We start from the raw sequence: 25,628 nt of genomic DNA, 5'->3' as shown, positions 1-25,628 counted from the left end.
CTGTCAGTGTCCCAAAGGGAAGGATCTTAGCACCTAGATACAGGCTGATTGGAAACCCAACCCTCAGGCATCAGCTTTTAAACATATGCAAATACACACAGTCATGTGGGATCACAAGCGTAAGCCCCACGGGTCACCAGAGCCAGGCAATGTGGAGGAGTCCCCGGGCAGTGGCCACAAAAATTGGGGCACTGCCCATGCACAAAAGCTCCCTCCTGGAGATGCTGGCACTCAGAGCACAGCAAAGGGAGAGCGGAAGATGCTGCCCATCAGTCTGCATCACAGAGAGCGTTCCAGCAGTCTCCCAGATGTTACGTTAAATTAGATGCTGGCCCCTCCAGCCAACGCTTCAATGTAAGAAGGCGAGCCTCCTTCACTCTAAGTCTGGGCACGATTGAGCCAGGGACAGGCAAGTGCAGGAGCCTTTGAAGAGCTGCTGCTCAGGTAGCTTGTCTTGTAGATGTCAGGACACAAGCCCCGTTCGTTTTCAAAGCCAGATGTTTGGGGGCTTATTTCTCCCATGTGCGTCCCACATGCCAGGATGCCTGACATGGGGTCCGAACCCCTCACTCCTCAGGGAGAAGTTCTGGTTCCGAGCCCCACCTCCTGCCCCCCAGCTGTGAGATGTGCACCGGGGGTGAGGTTTATGGTGAGAATGTGCCCCCGCCTACCCTGCCTGCCTCAGTGTGGCTTTCTTGTTTGCCCGGTGTGGTTTGTCACTCAGCTAGCCTTTAGGTTTTTTTAAGAGGAAATTGTTCCATGTGCAGCTGTAGCCTCAGTGTGTCCATGGGAGGTGAGTTCCTCCTGTATCGCCATCTTGAACCAGTTGTGCAAGTACTTGTAATACACTGGTTTTTTATTCTAACTGTGGCTTCATAGCTGACTTGCATCCCCAGCCTAGAGGCCACATATGATTACAAATATCGGGAGAGTGATGACAAGAGTTGAAGGTATTACTTATTAGAGTAAGAGTGTAAGAGATTCCCTGATTCACTCTAAAGTTTTCTCTTTTAAATTTGGGATGTTTGTCTCCTGTCTTGCTGCTGTTTCAGGGGAAAGCACTGCCACATGGAGTTTTTCCATATTTGCCTCGAAGGGGGTGGAGTGTAGAAGTTGATCCTTGTTACAACATCGGTGCCAACAGTTGGCCTGGAATAAGTGTTCACAGCCAGCTTTTCGGATTCCGGTAACCGGGAGCCCATCATGAAAAGACTCCTACAAATCTCCCTCTCTGAGGCCTCTGGCCAAGAAAAGCAGGAACCTTTGATCCCCTCTAGAGCCAAGAGGGTCTCAGGATGGAGCGGAGACAGACAAGAGTCCTGGCAAAGATCTCAGCTGGGTGCTCTTGTTCAAAGCACGTCTGAGATGAAGCCTCTCCACTACCGGGCTTGCCAGACCACTCCAACCTGGGGCCGGGCGAGCTGGCCCTCAGAACAGTTGCCTGTTTATTCTACTACGTCACGTTCAGTTGGTGACCGGCCAGCTGGTCTATTTGCCCAAAGAGGCCCAGCCTGACTCCAGCCACCTCCCCACTCCAGGGCCCTTGGCTGCTCCCTTAAGAACCGCCCTTCCTTGCCTTCTGGATAGAACCGGTCCTGGGTGGCTCTTAGTGTTTCGAAGCCCCTGAGCATAAGCAGGGTGTTTAGGAAAACTCAAGATGGCCAGGGGCCTGCGGTGCTGGCTTCAGTTCCCACTCGGAGAGCAGTGTGACCAGTATCAGAGGACCTGCTTCTGCCCAGGCTCTGAATAGGGCCCAGGACATCTGGATCCCCCCCACCCCCCGCCAAAGAGAATTTGGCTACAGTGCGTTCACACTGGTAGGGGTGAAGTAGAAGAGATGCCTTCACTTTTTAAGGGTGTTTCTTATCAGAGTTTTAAGAAATCTTCCCTGATCCCAAAGGGTTGAAGGGAGAAAGGTGAGTCTCACAGGTGGGGACCTTCCTCAGAGCTCTTCTCAACACCCTAAGGGCTGAGGTGGGTCCCAAAGGAGAATCTTCCATGGAAAACAGCCTGTCTGTGATTAAAGGTCCTTCGGGCAAAGTGTTCACGAGTCAAGACCCCCTATTGCTCCCTCCAGACTGAACGGAAAGATGCTCGAGCCAGTTATGTGACTGATCAGCAGAGCCAGAGCCTGATCCCCTGGAGCTGAGTTCATCCCAGATGCAAAGGTCCTCAAATCTGGGGTTGGGGGTTGGAAAAGCTCAGGCACAGAGAGAAAGCCAGAGGTTTCCTGCAGGCAAGGGGCTGCGGTGGTAGCCCCAGATACAAGCCCCTTCTCCCGGTTCCTTCGCAGCCTTCCCTGTCTGGCCAGTTCCCCACCTTGGTTATCAACATTTCACACTGAGCCACTACCTGCCAGTCCCAGAGCTCCCGGAGGGCAGCCCTGCACCAGCCATGGAGGCAAGAATAGCCCCCTGCCCACCCTGCCCCTCCCCCCCCGCTGCAGGATTTGCTGCCCTGTCGGCCACCGCTGGTACTGCTGGTACCCACACAGCCACGGCCATCCTGCAGGGTCCCCCATCATCAAAACTGGCCTTGCAGTGACCACCCCTTTTGGCCAAAGGAGGGCACCGAGGAGGTGCACGACCAGCAGGTGAGTGAGGGGAACACCACACTTCTGCTCAAACGGTGTTTCAGGTCACCTTGCCCTAACCCGGCCCCCGGGACACAACTGCATCATCAGACGTCCAAAGGCGCCACTGCCTTGCGCAGCGGTTGCTCCCAGCAGGAGTGACAGCCCCCGAGGGGCGTCTGGGCAGCCTGGCCATCGCGAGCGTTGAGGGGGACGTGGGCACTCAGTGGGTGGGAACCGGGAGTGGCAGACACACCACAGCATCAGAACCCGCAGACGAAGGCCTGAAACACATCTCACGTGACTTAAAAGCCGGTTTACAGCCATCTGAACCTGAAACTGAACGGGTTTATAAGGGGTTTCTGCTATGGGGCTAATACACGCTGTTCTCTAAGAACGCAGTTACTATATAAACCTGGGGAAGATCATGTTCAGTTTTGTTCTGAACTTTACAAGGCGCCGCTCCTGGTTCAGACGCCGCGGTCAGGGACAGTGCCGACGCTCCCGGTCCCTCGGCGGCCGGGACGGCCTCAGCCTCTCGCCCCACGTCAGGCCGGTTCGCCCGTGCGCCTGAGCGACAGATGACCTGCCGGTGCCTTCAGGAGGCGGGCTCACCTCCCTGAGGGAGCACGTGCCGTTCACCCCGCGTGACTCTCGTTTACGTGGGATACAGCGTTCTACTTGGATCACACCTCAGATCGGTTATGACGCTGTGACTCTCATATAAGGATGATGAAGAATGTAGTGTGAGACGTAAGAGGGGGCGCTGGGGGCAGCAGCAACGGCCCATCCCAGGGGAACGGGGGTTTCAGCGGGAGCCGGCGTGTGGCATTGCGAGTTATGGTACAAACTGAAGAGGGGAGAAACAGTACCACTAGAGCCCACGGACCCTGCACGTCACACAATTGTTTTCAAATCAAATCCACCCACCTGTGCACCTACCGGTGGGCTTGGGGCCAAACCAAGGGCCACCTTAACAGAAGACGGCAAGTGAGGCTGGGCTTGGACTCCGGAGCCCGGACCACGGACCTCACGTACCAGTGTGTGTGCGGATAAACCCGCGTGTTTAATACAGATTCTCCTGGGCCCTTTCTCTGGAGATTTTTTTCAGATTTATCATATTATTTTATCTTCTCTTCCAGTTTTATTGAGACCTAACTGACACCCAGCACTGTCCCAGGAGATTCCGAGGCAGCAGGCCCAGGCTGGGGCTCGACTGCCTGAACGAGGAGCAGGGACCACCCTCCTCAGACGTGGCATTTCTGAGCCCCCTTCACACCCGTGTGCACACGAATCTCCCAGGGATGTTTTTAAAATGCAGATCCCGACTCCGGGGGTCAGGGATGGAGCCCGGCATCCTTCGTTCCCAGCAAGCCCCCGGGGGATGCCGGGGCCGCTGGCCCACACAGAACGCTCTGGAGAGCAGCACACTCCGTCCACTCGGGGACACGCGGAGAAGCTGGGAGAGAAGTCGTGCCTGCACTCACACCCCCGCCAGGCGAGGACAGGACGGAGGTTACTGCAACCAAATAGGGTTTTCGCTGACCTTCTCGTCCTGTGGCCCACGGGGCTGCGTGGCAGCGGACCACGTGATCGACCCTGGGCCACCGAGGATGGCGGCGTGTCAGCCTCACCACAGATTCTGGGAGTTGTTCATCAGAGTGACTGAGGGATTTGCCAACACTAACCAACGATGTGCCTCGATCTCAGCTGCAACGTTAACAACTTACAGAAAGTCCTAATTCCTAAGCACTGGCCTTGCTCAAGAGAGCCCTCCTCGGCCCCCCCCTCTGCACGACAGAGGCCCCTCTACACCCACTGACCCGGAGTCACTCAGGGGCTGTCCTACCAGCAGAGGCAAAGGCCTCGGGGAGCTCAGCTCTGAGCAGAGGACTCCGGAATGATCGCTGTAGTCTGCAGACCGTGTGTGTGTGTGTGTGTGTATGATTTTTAGAATGCGTGCAGACATCACTAAGATAGACGTGTAAAAGCGCTGGAAGGGTGAATACATTCAGGTAAGTTATGGGACACTGTGTATTTTCTCAATTAACGCACAGTAAAGACAATCACACGTCACTTGGGGTCTTCACAATATTCTGACGTTAAAGAGGGGCTCTTGTCTTCCAGAACCTTCACAGGAAGTGGCCTGACAGAAGGAAATTCAAATCCTCCAGCGTTTCAGAGAATAAATGATATATATGTCACTGTTAAATATATGCATTTAAGAAAATTATGCTCAAACCCTAAATCGCCGAATTTCTCATTTGATAAGTCAGGAAAGAAAGTGCCACCACGGAACTTCACGTCAGACGTTTTAACGTAGTGCTCTTATTCGCTATGTACAGGATGCTCTGGTCTTTAGCTGGATGACCCAAATGACACCAGAAACCAAGGGCGGCTCAGAGGCCACTAAACGTTGACGGTCTTGGCCGGCTTCACGTCCTCCATTTCAGAAGACAGCCAGCGGTACGTGCGGTGACGCCGCAGCACCTCGATGGCCTTGAGTTCCAGGGGTGTGGCCTGAATGCCCAGGTCCTCCAAGCCGGGCAGGTGAGGCAGCGTCATGTCTGTGGTGTGCACCTTGGGACAAACAAGAAGCAGAGAGAGCACTGAACACCGGCCAAGGACACGGAGCGCCAGCCTCGCAAACACTGGGGCACGAAGGCTGGCCCAGGCCCGCCACTGAGGCTCAGCAGGGCCCGGAACCACCAGAGGTGGACCACAGAGGGAGCGTTTGTGGAGAAAAAGGGCGGGGCCCCCCGTATCAGCACCAGGCCCCCCAGCGCTGTCCATGCGCGCAGGCACAGACCCGGCGCAGGGTCCAGGAGTCGTTGTGGCTGGGAGCGGACGAGTCTGGAGGCTCAGCTGCAGAACCGGGGCTGGAGCAGAACTCGCCCATCCCCGGGGTGCCCCTGCACCCGTTCTCTGAGCACAGCTCTCGGCCTCGGTTTTAACTGCTGAATCGAGACCATGAAGCCGGGATCCGCTACCCCGTGGGCTCCAGCCAGACTCCACCTGGCTGACCACTGCTCGCTCTGGACCTAAAACACCGAGCCCACCTTGTCTGGAGGGGAGAATGAGCTCCAAAAGGCCAAGGACCCCGCTCACCCGAGCGCAAATGAAGAGGACCTGGCTCCATACAGAGCAGCACCCGCCTGCACCCGCCCCCCCCCCCCCCGAGGGGAAGTCTGCTCCCAGGGCGCCATCGAGCAGTCTCCAGACCGAATCCTGCTGCGCCCACACTTCTCGGTGACGAACCTAAGACGCACACCAGTCAGATACACCGGCGGGTGCTGCCCGCCAGCCCTCCCACCAGGTCTCTCCTGAACGCAGGAAGGACATCTGAAACGGGCTCAGCTTTCCAGACACAGCCCATCCGATGGGAGGGGAATGTCTGCCTGTGCACAGCTGTTCCCCAAGGACTGTTTTTGCATCTCCCCTACATTTAGCTTTTAGATAACATTCAGGGGGACAATCTGGCTGCTTCTTGTTGATAAGAGGCCACTAGGTTTTCAAAGGTAGAGACGGGAGAGTGTGTTTATCGTAATTTGTATTCTCCCTAGAAACTCTGCTCCACGCAGTGGACAAACGGTCAGGGAGGAAGACAGGTGTGGGAGACACGGACGGGAGGAGCCGGAGCCCGGAGCCCAGCACACGGAGCAGGCGAGAGGCAGGGGAGCCGGTCAAGAGAATGAGGAGAGAAACACCTACCGCTTGGACTCGAGTAGGCAGAGCGGAAACAATTATTTCCACGACCTTTCTACAAGCAGAACGTTCTCAATGCTGTTATGAACGCTTTCCTAATAAACGGCTGAACCGAAGGCAGGCAGAGGGAGGTAGGACGTAGCGCAGCTTGAGGGGGGCCCAGTCACACTGGCTGGCGGTCTGCCTCGGTGCTGCCTGGCACAGCAGCCACTGGCCAAAGGGGTGACTGTCATTTAGGTTTAAGTTAATTCCAATTTAATAAAACTCAAATCTTATTTCTGCAGTCACACTGGCCACGTCTCAAGTGTTCACCCGTCACATGCTGCGAGCAGCTACGTTCTGAACACTGCAGACTAGAGAACTCTTCATCACTGCAGACAGCCCCAGACGGTCCTGTTTCGCTCCAGATGAAGGAGGAAAAGATGAAGTCAAGGGGAATTGCCAGGTTTCTGCCTTGAGTCACACAGCGAGTAGTGATGTCACCGAGCGAGAGGAGAGAGGCCCAGATAGCAGTGTGCAGCCCCACCTTTGGGCACGTCACATCTCAGGTGACTGTCATACAGCTAAGCAGACGCAGGCCCGCAGCTGGCCAGGCAGGAGGTGCAATTCAGGGCTGGACATAGAGCTGCAGTCACGAGCTGACGCGGGACTGAGGGTTGTTCAGAGAAAGAGCAAGGACAGAACAGGGCTGAGGGCGGAGCCCGAGGACCTCCAATTTCTGAGATCAGGGAGCAGAGGATGGGAGACCTAGTGAGAGCAGGAGAAGCTTCAGGATGTGGAGACGGCGGGAAAACAGACAGAAATTCAGGGTTTCAAGAGGAGAGTAGGGGCCCCTCTGACCCACGCGGCTCACAGATGGAGTGAGGGAGGTCAGAGCCCTGACCACTGGGTTTGGCGGCATGGAGGTCAAAGGTGACCTGGAACAGAGCAGTGTTCGGGGAGACAGGGAAACAAAAGCCTGAAAGGAGCGGGTTAAAGCAAGGAGGAGGTAAGGAACTGCCACGACAGGTGCAGGAGCTCCCCTGAGGAGTCTGATGAACAGGGACACAGACAAACAGGGCGGAGCCAGACAGATGGGCGGAGGGAAGACGTCTGCCTTAAAGAAAAGAATCACAGAGCTGCTGAGGCATGTCTGCACACTGCCCAGCGGAGAAAGAAAGGTGGGAAAGTCCGAGCTAGGACCCTGGACAGGCTGGGGTGGGGGGAGGTTTGTGCCCGGAGGGGCCGAGCTGTGACGGCAGGACGGCAGACAAGCAGGTGAGAATGACCCGGCCCAGCCGCAAGCAAACCGGAAGCCCCCTCGCCACCTGTGTGGCTTGCTGCCCGTGCTCACACTCACCCGCTCCACTTTGTCCCTCGTCGTCCAGGGCTCAAACGGACTGGTTTCAAAGAGCCGTGCCACCCATCTGGAGAAGGAATAAACAGCACATGTGATGGGCGTCTCTTTGCTCAACATTCAAGCCAGACTGCGAGGTCCCAGGGACAGGCGCTGCTGCCGCTGGCTCTCCTTGGTCCCGCTGGAGGGACAGCGCATCGGAGGAGCCAACAAAGTGCAGCCGCCCCACCTGAGACAAGCAAAAGGATCCAACTGTAACGTCGGTCACAGTCAGCCAGCTCTAAGCCCAGACAGTCAAACATGCTTCTGTTAAGGACGCACGACACCGCCAACCAAACCCTGGGGGTTTCTAACGGAGAACGTGAAGACCCGCGGATTTAGCCTTCCGGCACACGGTGTTCTCCTCACCCACACACATCCACACCTCCCCTCAGACTCTCCCAGCTCCTTCCTAGAGGAATACTGAGGCATCAGGAGCCCCTCCCGGTTACAGGTTCCGAGGCTTCACTGCATCGGACACGCGCCCGCCGACCCCGGGCCAGGCGCGTCACCCACGCCGCGCGGGGCCAGCTCTCAGAAGACACAAAAGGCATCGCTTGACTTACCGATAGGCAAAGTGTGGCAAAGGGTACGGGAGGAAGGGTCTGTGAGCCACGGCGAAAATGTACTGCACCAGGTCAAAAAGGACATACCGACTGGGCCTGCAAACAGAAAATGCATGGTTCTCCAGGTTACCTGCTTCCCACAAATTTTTGTTCTTAATTTAACAAAGTAGTATTTTCCTTAGAAAAAAAGAAACACATATGCACCGTAGGAAATGCAGATTAGCACAGGAAAATCACCTAGTCCCCCCAAAAGAGGAAGTTACTACATTTAATGTACAGTCCTCTCACCCCCTTACAGGCTCTGCTTCTGCACCTGTAACTGCGCACAGGTCACCCCATTCTGTAACGTCCTCTCCATTTACTGTTAACTCCCGCCGTCTCCCTGTGGCGCTGCGCACCCCAGCGCATTCTTAACAGCGCACACGTTGCGCTGCAGGTAATCGTAACCATTTTACTGATTCCCAGGTTTGGGATATTTAAGCTTAATAAATACTAAGCATTATTTTATAAAAGTTTTCCTTTTATAAAATGCTTCATGACCATTCCTGCTGTAAACATTTGTACTCACCCATAATTATGGATTTATAATACATTCTGCAAGTAGAGCTAGCTCAAAGGCTATTTTGAAATTTTGGAGCTTTTATCAAATACTCCCAAACAGGTGACATCAACTTACAGAAAATGCTAGTAGCCCCCTCACCAAAAATGAGTTTAGTCATTAAAATAAAAAATAAGCAAACAAAATTTTGCCAATCTGCCAGATAAAAAAGGTACCTCAATGTTTTCACCAGCAATACTTTAATACTAGAGATTAGTTTTTTTCTTCATGTATTATTGGCCACTTACATTTCTTTCTTTTCTCTCTTTCCTGCTGGAGTCCGTTCTTGGAAGAATGGTTTGTAGAAATTTTTATATTTTAATGATACAGTTGAAAGTATACATATTTTTCCTAATGCTTTTAAGTTGTTTTTTTTAATCCATAAAGTCAGTCATTCTGCAACGTACCTCTGTACTGACAGAGGGCAAAGACGTATCACCATTTATGAACAATCTACCCTTTCTCCGTATTTTGAAATGTCACCCTCATCACATTCTCTATATATTCTTACATGTATTTGAGACTGTTTCTGGATGTTCTGTTCTATTCCACTAATCTGAATAGTTCTGTGCATAACCTAGCTTTATTAGTGCTTATAATACGTTTTTTATATCATTTCACCTATTTCCTAATCCCTTTGCCTCTGAAACCTGCGGCTGCTGAGAGCTGAGTGAAGGTGATTCAGTGAGAGCCTTGTCATTCTGACATTTTCACTGGAAACAAACAAACAGAAGTCAGCTGGGGGAAGTATCAGACAAAGCCCTCAAGCAGCTTCCTCCGAGCTCCAGCAGGATGGGTGTCAGGACCACCGCATGTAACACACACTACACAGAGCACACTGGCGACCTTGCCGGTGACCGGCAATGCTGGGCTCACAGGTAACTAAGTCTGTGGTACACTTGCGCCTCCGCTGTTGGAAAGCACTTTGTGTTCCATTAACCGTGACTCACAGACGGGTCCAAGTGCCCCCGCTCTCAGAGAAAGGGACACCGAAGGCTGGAGATTCATGGTTTGCAAAGTTCCTCAGCAAAACCTTGTCCCCCTGTTCCCCTCCCCACTATCCTAGCAAAGCAAGACCCCTGCTCTGGCTAGTCCCAGTCTCTGCCTTCTCTGTGACTGAACCCTCAGCAAGACAGCACTGCAGAGAACACAGCCCTGGGCTACGTGGCTTCACTTCTGCTTCTGATCAGGAATGTCAAACGGAAGACTCAGAAGACCCGGCTCTGCTTTGCGGCCGCCCCGCGGCCCTGGGAGCGCTCCTGCCTCCCTCTGGGGAGTCCCTCCTCTCTCCTTCTCTGGCCCGATCTTCCCACCCCACTCTCACCCACCCCAGCCTGCCTTTTAGCTGATGCCCTTGTCTTTTCATCCTTTTCTTAATGGTGTCTTTTGAGATGGAAAAGTTTTCAACTCTGATGACATCTAACGTACCCATCTTTTCCTTTGACTGAAGAATGCTTTTGATGTCGCGGCTGCAAGATCTTTGCCCAACCCAAGGTCGAGAAGATTTTTAAATGTTTCTTCTAAATGTTTTACAGTTTAACTCTTACAGTGGGGTCTCTGATCTGTTTTGAGTTAATTTTTTCATGGATGGTGCAAGCATCTATATTCGTCTCTCTGCACGTGGATCGGACCATTTGTCGAAAAGACTATTCTTTCCCCATTGAAGTGTCATGGCGCCTCTGTCAAATCAACTGTCCATAAACATGAGGGCTGATTTCTAGAACATCAGTTCTGCTCAACTGACCTCTATGTCTATTCTTACTCCAGTGCCTCACTGTCTCGCTAATTCTAGCTTTAGAGTGAGTTTTGAGGTTGGGAAGCTCAAGTGCTCCAACTTTATTCCTTTGTCAAAATGCTTTTGGCGATTGTGGGTCTTCTGAATTTCTGTTTAAATTTAGAATCAATTTGTCACTTTCTGCAAAACAGCCTGCTTGAATTTTGACAAGATTGAGTTGAATATATAGATCAATTTGGGAAAAATTGCCATTTTAACAATATTAACTCTTCCAATCCAAGAACGTGAAATGCCCTTCCATTTGTGTAGGTCTTCCTTCACCTTCCTCTGCAATGTTTCAGGGCTTTCAGCACACAAATCTCACACATTTTGTTAAATTTATACCTAAATATTTTATTCTCTTTGATGCTGTGAATAAAATAATTTTCTTAATTTTATTTTCAGACTGCTCATTTGCTAATATACGGGGACTGAGTTTTCTGTATTGACCTTGTGCCCCACGACCCTGCTGGACTAGTTCACTGGTTGTCAGTGTTGCGTGTGTGTGTATTTAGTGGGCGACTGACACAACGGAGCAACGTCAGTTAATAACTATGAAAGAGCAAGGAGCAAGACTAAGGTCGTGTCTCTGTCGCGGCCTCAGAGAAATAAAGTCTCCCCTGCGGCTGAAGCGACAGAGAGAGACGTGGGTACAGCCTTACAGTTTCATGCGGAAAAACGCCTAAGCTGCCACATTTATCTCACTGCTCCCGTCGCCAACGGGACGAGGATGACTCCCTGCAGCCCGGCAGAGTCCGGAACAGCGGCGCAGAGGGGAAGAGGACGACGGCTAACTCGTCCCAGAGCCGTCCCCCCTGAGAGTGAGCCAGGCTGGTAAAGCCACTTCTGCTCCCCTGCCGCTTGGCGTCCAGGTCCGAGTACCTCCTGGCTGATGTCTTCTGAGCCCGGTGTGCCACGGAACCTGTGCCCAACACGCTTTTCTGCGAGTAACTGTCCCACAGTATACAGCCGCCTGCACGCTGACGTGCTGAAACTGAACTCAGAGAGACAGGCACCTTACCGCGGCCGGCTGACGTGCAAACCCAATACAGAGATTTTGGCACTGAAAAAAAAATTGACTAAATTTGTAGTGACAGTGAAACGTACATACACAGGACCCCACGGTGCCGGGAAGACACACCACATCTCCTGGCTTAGAGAAAGGAGCGTCTTTTCTTTAGAAGCAAATAGGATTCTGGGCCAGTCAGCAGGTGAATTTGGTACTTTTCAACGTGGCAGACTGAGTCTTAGCTTTTTAGTTTTAATTAATTCAGTAAAAAGGTCCGAGACCTAGCTGCGACATGACTGAATAATTCAGGTAATTCACACAGCTTAACTGCACCCCACTTCTCCTGACAGCGAATTGCAACAAGGAGAACATACTGCAAATGGTCAGTCCTACAAAGCACAGGAAATTGTACCCTAAACCAGCCATTTCCACTCTTCTGGGGCGCAACGATGCTCTATCCAAATTAGTTTGATTTTTGCAACTGTGCTCACTCCCTGTAAGTGTTTCAGAATTCACAGCAGTATCCTTCTGCATACTGAAAACACCACTGGAGTCTGACAAAGCCCTCCCTGGGGGTCCCTGGACTATGCGTGTGCAACAGCCCAGGGCAGCGCTTCTCAGGCTCTGGAGCCAGAGGAATCATTCACTCAAGCAGACGGCCAGGTTCCCTCCCGCTCTGACCTAATCAAAGCGCTCAGGCACTCCTGACAGGGTGGCCCCTGGACAGCTCTTCTAGATGTGCTGGCCTCAGGGCTAAGAATAAGGCTTCTGGAACAAATACCATCAAAGACAGAGACTGAGAAATGCAACGCACAAACCGGTTAGCGATGCGTTTAGAAAGCACTTTGCCGTAAACCATCATGGCTCTTTTAACAGGCAGCACAACTTCACAGTCAAACTCCAGCCACCTACCCGACAAAGGCGAAAGATTTCCCTCTGGCATCCGGGTCCTTAATTGCATTAATGATCCCTTTAGCCACGTCCACAACCTGTGAGAAGTTATAACACACGTCTGAGTGAAGAGGGAAACAGACGGGGAGAGGAAGAGACAAAGTGAGGAAGAAAGGAAGAGGGGAAGGGAGGGAGGGAGGGAAGGAGGGAAGCAGGCAGGCTACATCAATCACAGCAAAAAGAACGACAAAATTAAAATGATGGCATCGTCTCTTTTCAGAAAGCTCCTGAAAGAACCCGCTCCTCAAGAGCTCAAAGCACCTCCTCGCTGGGAGGACTGCCTGAATGTTTTCTCTCGTCAGAACATCTCCATCAGCTCATCGTCAGGTGGTGCCAAGACTTCTCTGACCTGCCTCTCCCGCTCTCCAGCCTCACCCCTCACTCCTGCCCTCGCTCCGTCACTGCACCAGCACAGCCAGGCTGAACCGTGTGGGGCTGCCAACATTTTACCATGCTGACTTTTAAAAATAATCGTCACGTGATTTTAGTCCCCATGGTTTTCACTGGTCGCCGGGGATTTTGGTCCCCAGGGGATACTGGCAAATGCCTGGAGACATTTTTAATGGTCCCAGCTGGGGGGATGGGGGGCTACTGCCATCTGGTGGCTGGAGGCCAGGAACGCAGCTAAATGTTCCACCAAGGCCCCTAAGACAAAGCATTATCTGGCCCAAAACGTCAACAGAGCCCCAGCTGAGAAACCCTGGTTCAGCACCACGTGGAATCCAACACGCTGCCTCACCTCAGGGCCCTGTGCACACTGCTCCCCACCGTGTGGGGCACTCTGCCCCAGCCCCCCGCATCTGACTTGCTATTAGTCATCTTTGGGGTCTCACCTTAGATGTCATTCCTCTGGGAGGCCTTCCCTGACCCTCAAGTCTGGAGCAAGCGTCCTCTGTCATAATTATGTGAAACTCTCTCCCTGTCACAGCACTGATCAGGCTGCTGCGTGACCACTGCTTTGCGGACCTGCCTCTGACCCAGACCAGCCCGAGGACGGCAATCTGGGCCTGCGCCGTCAGCATCTGCACGCCCCCAGTGACGTGCGGCGCGCCTGGCGCACTAAGGGCTCAGTACGCTTCTCTGAAATGAATGATTAAGTGGAGACAGAGAATACGGCTACCTCTCAGGTCACCTGAGCGGCAACTGGTGGCAGCAAGCTGGCAAAGACGGAAGGACGGATTACAGGATTAGGACAAAACCAGAACACGGACGCCTGAGTCCTGAATTCAGGGAAAGCTCGTTTAAACAGGCACTTACATAGACGGGCTGTTTCACTGTCTTCTTGCCCAGGGCGATGAGAGGGACACCGCCAAACCAGCGAATATCTGGCAGAAGAAAGAGAACCGTTCTTAGAGGGTCCAAGCTGCCACACGACCCAGCTCCGGGGCAGCACTGCCAATCTGTGTGACGGAAACCATGAAACAAGCGCAGCCGGCTGAGGGAGTGGACGGTCTCACAGGGAGCAGTCATTTGTTCTTCACGCAACAAACACGGAAAGTAAAAGGGTCAGATACTGAAGGACATGAGGTCAAGGGCCTGGCTACTTGTCCTCTACTCTGCAATGCGGAGTGCGTGGCCACTCCCGAGACTGGGCTCTGACCGCACCCGTTGTGAGAAGCACAGGAATCAGTGTCATCAGTACAAGGCAGGTAACTCAGAAAAAGATGCAGCGAAAATGGGAATTTAGTGTCTGACGAATGCAGCACCACAAATACATGGAAAATAGAAGTACTACTTAATATATGATGCTGAGACAAACATTCTACTATTTGAAGGAAAAAAACAAAAGAAAGAAATGGCTCACATCTCACCATAAACCAAAACAAAATTCCAAGTGGCCTAAACATAAAGGTAAAAAAAAAGACAATAAAATACTTAGGAAAAACTTAACCAAACTGGCTAAAGACTTGCACACAGAAAACTACAAAGCATTGCTGAAAGAAAATTTAAAAGACGCACACAAAAACAGAAAGACACCCTGTGTTCATGGACCGGAATACTTAGCACTGCTAAGACGTCAACACTCCCAAGAGCAATCTACAGATTAACGCGATCCCCATCAAGACCCCAACGGTGGCTTTTGCAGAAAGATAGGAAACTCCTTTCTAAAATGCCTATGGAATTTTGAGGCCCCAAGTGGCCAAAACAATCTTGAAAAAGAAGAGTTGGAGGTGCCAGACTCTCTGATGTCAAAACTTCCTACAAAGCTACAGAAATCAGTGTGCAGTGATCAGAACAGCAGCACAAAGGCAGACAGAGGCCGACGGCACGAAGCTGAGAGGAAAACCCCTGCGTATCTGCTCAAGTAATTTTTGACGAGGTGCCAAGACCGTTCAGTGGGGAAACGACAGTCTTTCCACAGGTAAGGGCGCTCATGGACTTGCCAGTCCCAGACCTAGTCAGTCCCAGTTACAGTCCCTAAGCCCCAAGGCCAGGCTCTTCCCAGGCACCCAAGCTGCTTCTTTTGATATTGAGTGACAAAGACCCGGAGAAGGACCAAGGTGACTGGGCCGGTGTAACCTTTGGGGAGAAAAAAGGCAACTGGAGGAGAAAAAGAATATAACCCCAGTCTATCAAGTCAGAGAACACTGCGAGCTCATGCTTCCCTTCAGCCTGGTTAACCAGCACCCCCTTCACCCACTAAGAAGACCTACTTGCAAAATAATTGAGGAATCTATCCTCTCTTCCAAAGGCGTCCGATGGCTTTATGATGGTGGCTTCTGGAAAGGCAGCTCTCACTTCCTTCTCCCCAACAGCCTGAGCAAACAACCAAAACAGCAGAGTCTGAGAGGAGGGAACAAAGTGGCCATTCCTTCCCCTGTCGGGACCCAACCTGAACTTGAGAGGCCCTGTCTTCCTCCAGGTTAGGGTAACTCATAACCGTTACCGTCGGCCCCCGCATACGCGGGTTCACTTCCCGCAGGTTCAGCCACCTGCAGTCCAAAACCATTCCACGAAAAATTCCAGAAATGAACAGTTCTTAAGTTTTAAGCTGCGTGCTGTTCTGAGTGGCACCGTGAAATCTCAGGCCTTGCATCCTGACATCACAAGATGGGTGAGCACAGAACAACAGGTTATCTTGAGGGAGGGGGAGAGAGCGAGCGAAGGGCCAAGTTCACACGACTGCATTACAGTCTGTCACTACAACTTCTACTTTACTAGCGTTGCTGTTAATCTCTTACTATGTAACTTGTAAACTAAACCTTATCACAGGTGCGCACGTCTGGGGAACACACAGCATATACAGGATCTGGTACTCCCTCGGCTTCAGGCATCCACTGGGGGTCCCGGAAGGTGCCCCTGCAGTAAGGTGGGGGGACTAGTGTCCACAGAATTTAAAAAGAAAATAACACAGAAAAATGCCCTGCGTCTTACAGCTCCTGCCGGTGTCTTCCCACATTTACTCTAGGGGAGCTTCTGCAGAAGAAGAAAGGAGGAAGATCAGCAGAACTCTCCCAGCCTCCCTCTTCCCTTCCAGTCCCAGGTTCCCTGGCTGGAGTCCACATATAGCAGCCTGCCCGGGGAAGGAGGGCATGGGGGCCGGCTAAGGCACGGAGGTGGCAGCTGGCACCCCCAGCCAGAGGAGCCAGGGATGGGCCAGCCTCTCCCTCATCTAACTGCTGCAACACCCTCCCCGTCATCCTCCGCTCCCTCCCGAGACAGGGCCTCTCGGTCAGTGCAGGTATCAGCAACCGGGTCAGCCTTCCCGCTCCTGTGCCCCCGCTCTGGGTGACATCAGTGCCCCAGGGGACACGGACCTCAGTTTCTTGAGCTTGTCAACTCTGGTGACCTCACCATCACCCCACTTCTGCCACTCTCAGCTTGGCCAGGCCGCAGACCAGAACCGCCCACAGTGGCCGGCTTCGGAACCCTAAGTGAAGACGGCCAGAGACGCCCCCTGTGCTCCAGCCTGTGCTCTCTGCTCCTCTGCTCTGCCTTCCTGCACACCGCCCCGCCTAAGCCCCTGCCTCAAAGGAGACTCTGCGGCCCAACCTTTCCATCACTCCCTCACCCGTGCGGCGGACCGCCTGTCCCTCGGCCCTTTACCCCGCCCACCAGTGCAATCCCAGGCCCGGAAGGAGCCCATGAGCCTCCCCGTTAAGCTGCACGCCCCTGCGGCCTTCAGAGCTGGGGGAAAAGCAGTGCATAAAAATCACAAATTGGTGTCACGATGAATTCCCGTCACCACACACACACACATCACATTCTGGATGTGGAGAATTAGAGTCCCCTTTAATTCTGGAAATGTCAATGAGAAATCTTTTAGCTCACATTTCAAAGGGGCCAAGAAACGCCAGCTCTGTGAGCCGCCAGACCTCCATGCTACTTACCTTGGACCTCAGATACCTCGAAGGGCTTTTGATATCAGCGTTCAGGTGCGACACGTGAATCAGCCTTTCAACTCCAGCTTCCTTGGACACCTGAGCAATTGCTTGGGGAATCTTCACAAAAACATCCTCAAAATCAAAGTTTCTGGAAGAAAAAACAGGTATCAGTTCAGAACACCTGACTCGGGATTTCAAAGCTTTTTGTGATAAGCTGCTTTTCGCACCATTGCTGGAATTCACAAATATTACTTCTAAATAGCAATTATTTAACCCAAAGTCACAACCAATAGGTTTTTTAAAAACTTTACAGGCTCTGCTCACTGTCATCACCGTATATAATTTAAGGCTTACTCCAAGTTACAGATCAGCATGTATACTGGTCTCTGCCCTCAAGGCCGAGGACCTGTAAAAACCTCTGGCTGCACTGGCTGGGTGGGGACGGGGAAGTGTTGGGCGCGGGAAGGGGAATCACCTCTTACCCGGGCCTTCGTTTCCCTCGGAGGAAAAAAGGAAACTAAGAAATACCTCAGTCACCAATTTACTCCAACATCACAAGCTAAATGCCTGCTCTGTGCAAAGCACCGTGGTAGTCGTCACGGGGGATATGAAGTTGAATTAGACTCTCCAAGTCATCAAAGAACTTAAAAGTGTGGGATGCGGCAGACACAGCTGAATAAATCTAAGTCAAACTTCCCTAAAACCTCAGAAAGAGGCGTGAACACAGGGCTGTGGAACCACAGGATTAAAGCATCATTTGTTGATAAATGACCCTCACAAGGAGTAAAAAGAACCGCTCAGATCGGTCCTCACGCCATCTTTGATTAACAATGTGAACAGATCTAGGACACTGTCCACATGAGGAAAGGCAATGTTCAGCTTGCTGGTCAGGAGAACAGGCAAAACCCTGCTCCGTAACCCATCCCAGCCCGACACACCCAAGCACAGGGCCACAACGGTGGCCCCAAAAACACGACGACACCACCACACAGGCTTTCCACGCACAGCACGTCACACTGCTCGCTCTTACTAGACTCGCTGCCAACTAAATCCTCGGCTGGAAGGGGGCTGCGGGGGCAGCGTGGTCACTGGGTGCGAAAAGGTTGTTCAATCAACACTCATTGATGGACCTAACTGAAAATGTCTCAAGTACAATCCTTTACATGCCCAATCAATGTCTACTGAAGCCTAAGGCTGCTTTGCAAAGAGGAAACGAGAGTCCAAGACGTACCTGGTTTCCCATTCTCGCCCCACAAGGTTGATGACCACATTGCTGTGCTCCACGGCTCTGCGGATAGAATCCTTGTCTCTCCCGTCCCACTCCTGCAACAGCAGCAGCCGGTCACGGGAGAACATAGGGGGGCACCCGGCACGAAGCGCGTCTGCAGCCCCCCCCCTCCACCAGCAAGGTTCCAAACAGGCCAACCGCTGTTGGCGGCACAACGTGGCACCGTCTGGACCAGGTCCCCTGGTTACGATAGGAATGACCCTGAATCTCAGTTGCCCTGCTGATTCTCTGCTGCTTCTGGAGACAAAGAGGTCAAAGCACATTTTATTCAAGTAATCAAACGACAGAACTAGGAAAGACACAGTTTTCTGGGGCAGAGCAATTTTTGTCCTCCCCACTGCCCCCACAGTCCGAAAAGGAATCTAGTGATGAAGTCCTTCCTGGAGGAAACACAGCCAAAGGCCCAAGGATCGCCTGGGAGGTAAAACCACTTTCCCTTTTCAGCAGCAACCAGTTAGACTGAAGATAAGGGGAGTGTCTCTTAGAGGCTGAGATTAAATTGGGAACATTCATAGTTACTTTCTTATTTCTTTGTAACTCTTCACTCTATAATCCCGGACCTAGTCGTTTCTACTTTAAGGACATGAAAACAACACTCAGAGGAAAGCGACCTGCCTACCACGTCAGCGCAGTAGAGAACGCGTGCTCAGCATGCACGAGGCCTCTGGGTCAATCCCCAGTGCCTCCTTTAATACCAAACAAATAAAATAAACCTAATTATCTCCCCCTCCCGAAAAAATTAAAAATCTGAAAAAAAAAAAAAAAAAAAAGACAAGGTGGCCAACAACTTAAGGCACAAAGGACTAGGAAAAGGCAAGCCCTCTAACTGTAGCACCAGGCAGCTTGTGGGGAGTAAGAGCCTGGGAAAGAAAAACACGCTAGAAACAAGAGATTTCCAATATAAATATAGTACTTAGCTGGGGAACCTTCAGTAGAAAACAAGTGAAAATGCTGTTAAAAATAGGTCAAAATTAAAGAGACTGCAAATAATGCGCGTGAACACGATGGAGATGGTGAGGATGTTCACAGACATTTTTCAGAAGAGGGCAGTGTGTCAGTGGAGAGCTCAGGCCCAAGCGGGCCGACGAGAGTCAGAGAAGTCAGCCAGGGGAAGGGCAGACCCGCGCGCGGCGCCCGGCGCGCCCCTCGGTGGGGAAGGCGGCCCCGGGGCAGTGGAACCCTCCGTGGAAGGGGGCCGCCCTGCAGGCCGCTCGGCACCCCGGCCCCTATGCGATACACCTCTGTGGTCTCTGGTCATGGTGACAGCCAAAAGGGCCCACACCTTTTCAATCACTCCCCGAAGGCTCCCCCACCGCAGGCCCCCTGCCCAGAGGAAGAACCTGCGGTTCTAGGCTAACACCAGTGAACACTCAGGAAGGACAATTCCACGTCAAGGCTACGCCAAGCCAGCCAAGTTACACACCACCCTCTGTGCGGTCCTCTCTGTCCGCGGAGGCACTGAACCACAGAAACACCACACGAGGCACATACGTCAATCTGAATCTTATCTCAGCCACGTTTGAAAGAATAAAAAGAAACAGGTGAATTTCACTTTAATAATACACTGTCTTTAAGCCACTATATCCAAAATACTGTTTCAATAGGTAATAAATGTAAAAACTCATTAACACTATGCTGAATGTCGTTTTCTTTGCACTAAGTCTTGGAACTGCGGTGTGTATGTGACACAGCACACCTCAGTTCAGACCAGCCTCACTTCAAGTGCCTGACAGCCGCGTGTGGCTGGTGGCTACCGGGCAGCACAGGTCTAGAGCAGGGGCTGGTGAACTGTGACCCACAGGCAACTCTAGCCTGTGTTCTACCTTTGTAAATAAAAGCTGTATTAGCACACAGCTGCTCCCATCCGTTTATATATTGCCTACGGCTGCTTCCAGGCTGCGGGGCAGCGCTAAGTGACCACGACAAGGCCCCCACGGCCTGCAGAGCCTCGGACACTTCCTACCTGGCCCTTACAGAAAAGTCCGCCAGCTGCTGACTGGCGTTTACACGGACACCCGTGAGCGGGGGATGCCCGTGGTGCGCTCTGGGAGGAAACCGCAGCTTTATTATACTCCGCTCTCTCCAAAAACCGAACTTAGTAAGTTACACTTGTCAACTCCAGAATCAGTAACACCAGCTCTTACCAGAAAGAGAATCTGGCCCAGGTCGCCCATGGGACGAAGGTGCATGGTGTCATATGGCTCACACCGGTAGGGCACGACCACCTGTGACCCCATGCGTCCTACAAAGGAATGGATTGAAGCAAGGATCAATGTTAACACAGCGTGGATATGCTATGTGACTGTGATTTGGTAAATATTTAAATTCTAGCATGATACGTGAATCGCATTTTGAATGTTTAGCAGAAAACACACTTTGCCCAGAGATGCCCTAGAGATGCCATAACTTTTCAGGGTCCCCTATCCTGTATCAGTGCCCATACAGGAAATACGGGCATGCTCACAGTGTACAGCAGGCCAAAATTACACAAACCCAAGAGGAGAGCAATTCATAATACCGTTAAAATGAAAAGAAACACAGCTTAAGGCTTCTCATTAGGCTACCATAATAAATGGCACTGGAGGCTGCCAAATTCAGGGAACTCTACCCACCGAGGTGGTTGACGACATAGCGGCCCAGGTATCCTGTGGCTCCAAACACAGTGGCCACGATCCCACTGACTGAGGAACGGCCACCCTTCCCATGAGGTGTGACAGCATGATGGAGCCGGCGCCCAGGGGGGCCGCTAAACACACATGTGGCTACCGCAGTGATCGAAGGACCTGCGAGAAAACCCCAGAACATACAAAGATGGCAAATGTTACTATACAAGTGACTGTGAATACAAATAGCTTCTCTTCCTAGAGATGTAACATTATTTTCCTACAGTATTTTCATTTACTTAGATTACAGTTTAAATACAACTTTTAAGTTAAAAGTTACCATTTAAGTGCCAACAGCAACAATAAATACAAATTACTGCAACAAAGAATCCATAGGACATAAGGAAATGTATAAAAATTAGAAAGTAAACTCCTTGCCCTATAGGATATAGTTTACCTAGAAAGACAAATCACGTTAAGAAAAATAATAATAAGTTATAAATGACGAGAGTATAAACTTCAACATGAAAGGAACGGAGACAACGCAAAGTAAAGGAGCAACAGGTTAGAAAATCACGAGGACGGAATCCTGAATAAGGTGTGTTGGGAAAGGTTTGAAAGAGTATTAACAGAAAAGATCGATTTCCACGTGGAACATGTGCTACATCTAACAAAGCAGAGGTGGGAATAAGCCCAGTGCAGGGAACAGCAAACAACTTCCCTGGAACAGACTCTGACACTGATGATGAATGAAAAATAAAACTGATGACATGGATTGGAGGCAGAGGTAAGAGATTACTTTTTTTAAAAGAGTGCAGTTCAGACTTAATACAAAACTCCTGAAAATCATCAAAAGTAGGTAAGCAAGTAACTCAGAAAGTAAGTCTGTTTCTGTTTTCTAGGGATGACTTTCCAGGGGCACTCTACCCAAAACCATTGTTTTCCCCTTTCCAAAAGTATGGAAGTGGAGGAAAAGCCTTGTTTACCAAATCGTTGCTGAAAGCAGAGATTGAAAACAAACATCACAGATCAGACACACAATAAAAACAAAACAACATATAAGTAACAGCTAAACTTACAAAGGCACCTGGCATCGTTCTTAGCGCTTAATAGGTACTATCTCATTTAATGCTATCTTCAATGCCACTTTACAGATGAGGCAGCTAAGGCTCAGAGAGGTGATGTGACCAGCCCAAAGAGCCAGCAAAGGAGACTGACAAGCAGCCCAGGGAGGTAAGAGAGAAAACAAGAGAGAATGGTGCCCAAGAAGCCAAATGAAGAAAGTGACTGATGGAGAGAGCAGTGACCTTGATCAGACGCTGCTGAAAAGGGAAGCAGGAGGAGGGCAGAGGCCCCAGGACCTAGACAATGTTGGCTGTGAACGTCCTGGACCAGTTTCACTGCAGCAGGAGAGTTAATGGCTGACTACAGCAGACAAAAGAGGGAGGGGGAGGCAGGGGGCACAGAAGAGGAGTATAGGAAATTCTTCTCAGGGGATACGAGGTAAAGGAACAAAGAAAAAGGGGACGAGAGGAACAGGAGGACCAGGACGGGGTTTTTTACATGCGATATTTATATTTATAGGCTGGTGGAAACGACCCCGTAGAGGGTTAATTTTGATGATTCAAAAGTGGGAATGACGAGGTAAGGGAGGATGGGATGGAACGCCAAGTGAGGGAACTGGCCTTAGCTCAGAGCCGGAGGAGCTCACCCACTGTAAGAGGGAAAGCGGGGAATCACAGTCACCCCAGCTCAGCCAGCAGATTTTTATGGTGGGAAAAGACTCTTCCCATCCAATTCCTTTGAGTCTCTGTAACGCTAAGAACGAGGCAGAAGCTCATGTCAGAAGTTGTAGGAGACTGGCAATGTTAAATAACCACACGGAGAAAGGGAAAGCAAATTTCCTAGGAAAATGTCCTGCTGACAGTCTACCTGAGATCCGTATTCGTGAATTTAAAATTAAGGACAGTCAGTTAGTTTGGAGTTTTCCTTAGCTCAGCTCTCCACGGCTCGGGGGCAGGCAGGAAATACGTGGAAAGCTAGGTTTAATCAGCACTGATTTTTTTATGACAAAGGGATAAGGGCTGGGGAGTCGAGAATGTATGAAAGGGGATGATTAGAATGATGAGTAAGGAAGTCAGGGCACAGGATAAATGACAGAGTAAATGAAATGGGAAGAATTCCTGGAGTCCAGGTATGAACAACTCCAAGGACTGTTGTGAGGAAGAGTAAATGTGCGTAAAGCATTCAGCACGTTGCCCAGCACACACGAAGCACCCCATGAGGACTAGCTGCTTTCCTGTTATTACTTCAAAACTCCTCAGAAGGTAGTTACACTGACCTCCCATGGTTATTTGTTTTTTCAATAATTACGAGCCAGGCACTATTCTAGAAACTGTGACCAGCATAGTAAAAAGACAAAGTCCCTGGCCTCATGGAGCTTACATTTTAGAGGGTTATGAAAATCAGTGATAGGTAAGTACCTGTCACAGTGCCTTGCACATGATACGTCCTCAGTAAATATAAGTTATTACTCTCTTTGGCTCCAGGCTCTCCACTTACTTCCATTTATTGTGAACACCATTAGGAGAGTAATATTCTTTATTCATTATATTCCTCTGCTCAAAAACTTACACTGGTTTCTTGCTGTAATATTTAAACCAACAGTCTCCAAACATATGTGCTTGCACACTGCGTTAGGGTTTTTATAGTATTTATTTGTAAATTACATGCATATTCCATTAGTACCAATGTCATGTGCAACACACATTAAAGCACTCAGAACAGTTGTCTGGTCTATAGCTTGAACTATGTATTAGCCATTGTTGTTATTACAGAAAACTGTTTTATTCTTTAAGTTCTAATACTGATTTTTTATACACCATTGGTTCCTCCTGTAAAACCCACTTTGAAGACCACTGGTCTAAACCCTGCCTGCCTCTCAAAGGCCTCCATTATTTGATCCCATCTAACATACTCGACCTCCTTTCCTACTATTCCAGATCTACAGCCATTTCACTGCTTCCTAAGAACTTCCCGCCTCCATTCTCACCCCCTTGTTCTTGCCAGTGCCAGGAAAACGTCCAACCTCTCTGACTTTCCAGATAATAACCCTTCAAAAGAAATATCAGTGGAAGTGCTGTAATTCTCCACTGGTCTTTCACACCTCCCTCCTTACTTTAAAGGATCTAGTCTTTCCCTTTTCTGATTTCCTATGTAACTCAGTCTCTCTACATTTCACCATTTATGTTTCACCCAGTTCTGTTTTATAGTGTTTTGATTGTTACACACTAGACTTGCCTCTGCAGACTTTACTCAAAGGCTTACTTTACAATAAAGCAGAGTGGTTAAGTGCACGAGCTATGGTGTCAGTTAAGAAAAAAAAAGTGAGTTAAAGGAAAAAAAGTATGAAAATATCTAGAACTGTGGTTAGCAGGGAGCAGGTACTCAAACAACAGCAGTTATTATCATTCACAACCTACGTTATGTGACACCAATGTAACAGTTTAACAAGAACCAGCAAATGTCTTTGCAAAGAAGTCGTGGCTACAAAACCATCTATTATAAATGGATGTGCACCAAGCACCTTCCCAGTGGCCTGCAGGTGCTCTATCCAAGACAGAAAATTAAAAAGGATCCTCCAAGTACCCCCGACTCTCACCTCAGGTTGAATATCAGAACTACTTGCGGAGCTTTTTAAAATTTAAGGTGCAAGGATCCAGTCTCAAAAATTCTGATTCAATAGCCCTGCAATGAGTCCCCATTTCTAAGTTTTATAAAGCTCTAAGAATGATTCTGATATGTGGCTAATTTTGAGAGCAAATGACATTCTGTAATGACTAAAATACACTATGGAAAAAATACAATTTTTGGAGACTGATGGGGGGGTATGCTTGTAAAGGAGAAGAGGGTGAAAGAATGATGATGGAGTGTAACTGCATTCCCAATTTCCCTGCTTTTTTAGCCTCTCTGTTAATGAGTGGAGGAGCAACCTGTTTTTTTCAATTTGAGCACCATAGCAGATCCAATCAGAACAGAAGGGAAAATAAACTACACTTAGACAAATCCTAATATATTCCCTTATTCTTCTTCTCTTTCTTTCCACCAGTCTCCTGGTTCTTCTCCCTCCCCCACAGCCCACCCCGGAGCACCCTTGGTTCCCCAGGTCCCAACGCCTCCACAGAACACGCTCTACATTTGCAGAGATGCTCCTGACTTAGAAAAGTGTTTTTTATAAATACTTCTTCATTTAATCTTCTCAGAAACTCCCTGCCATTGTGGTATTATCACTTCCACTGTGATACGCAGAATCCGAAGCTGAGACCGATTAAAGGTTGGCACAAGGTCATAAAGTCAATCCACGAAGATTGACTTTATCCTTTCCTCCAGCCCTTTCAGCTTCCTCCTCCGTCCCCCCAAATATTCCTTATAACCCCAAACAATTACAACCCTCTCGACCTTTTACTTGTCCCCCATTTTTCTCTTTTCGTGGTGTTGCTCACGTTCTCCCAGCGAAGACCCCTTCCCAAGGGCACAATTTAATATGCGAGCCGGGGAAAGGAGGAGAGGAGAAACAGGACAGAGGCCGCTCCGGGCCCAGGAGAGCCGGGGTGCGCAGGGCGTCAGCGCGGCCGCTGCAGCACGGAGCCGCTCCCGAAACTCAGCTCCGCATCTCGGAAACCCGACCCGGGGCCGCCGTTCCCGCTGACACTTACGTGACATTGGCAGGGCCCGGACGACCCGGGGGCGAGCGGCGGCCGCCATCTTCTCCCACAATCCCCCGCCGCCGGCGCTCGGCGGACTACGGCTACCACGCAGGGTCGTAAGTCATCGTTCTGGGCCGTCTGCGCAGGCGCGAACCC

At 50.6% G+C, this 25,628-nt stretch overlaps 1 protein-coding gene across 1 annotated transcript; it reads right to left on the bottom strand.

Moving 5' to 3' along the window:
• Positions 1–4,588: 4,588 nt before the first annotated feature.
• Positions 4,589–25,623, bottom strand: NDUFA9 (NADH:ubiquinone oxidoreductase subunit A9). The gene is made up of 11 exons (XM_031444289.2): positions 25,482–25,623; positions 20,776–20,946; positions 20,308–20,405; positions 18,107–18,198; positions 16,882–17,023; positions 15,205–15,307; positions 13,808–13,875; positions 12,512–12,588; positions 8,219–8,314; positions 7,617–7,683; positions 4,589–5,152 (listed from the first exon to the last, which is right to left on the bottom strand). The coding sequence occupies exons 1-11, from the start codon at positions 25,528–25,530 to the stop codon at positions 4,982–4,984; spliced, it is 1,134 nt and encodes a 377-aa protein (XP_031300149.1). The 5' UTR covers positions 25,531–25,623; the 3' UTR covers positions 4,589–4,981.
• Positions 25,624–25,628: the final 5 nt, after the last annotated feature.

The sequence above is a fragment of the Camelus dromedarius genome, chromosome 25, assembly GCF_036321535.1.
Source record: "Camelus dromedarius isolate mCamDro1 chromosome 25, mCamDro1.pat, whole genome shotgun sequence".
Classification (NCBI taxonomy): Eukaryota; Metazoa; Chordata; class Mammalia; order Artiodactyla; family Camelidae; genus Camelus; species Camelus dromedarius.
This window is presented reverse-complemented; position numbering and strand designations above follow the sequence as displayed.

Bases quoted from the DNA above. Each gene is read 5' to 3' on its own strand.
- NDUFA9 (XM_031444289.2), bottom strand. From the start codon at position 25,530: ATGGCGGCCGCCGCTCGCCCCCGGGTCGTCCGGGCCCTGCCAATGTCA. The intron at 15,308-16,881 runs GTAAGTAGCATG...TTGTTTGCTCAG, and splicing joins CGAGGTATCTGAGGTCCAAG to GCTGTTGGGGAGAAGGAAGT. The intron at 13,876-15,204 runs GTAGGTCTTCTT...TTCTTCTGCCAG, and splicing joins ATTCCTCAATTATTTTGCAA to ATATTCGCTGGTTTGGCGGT.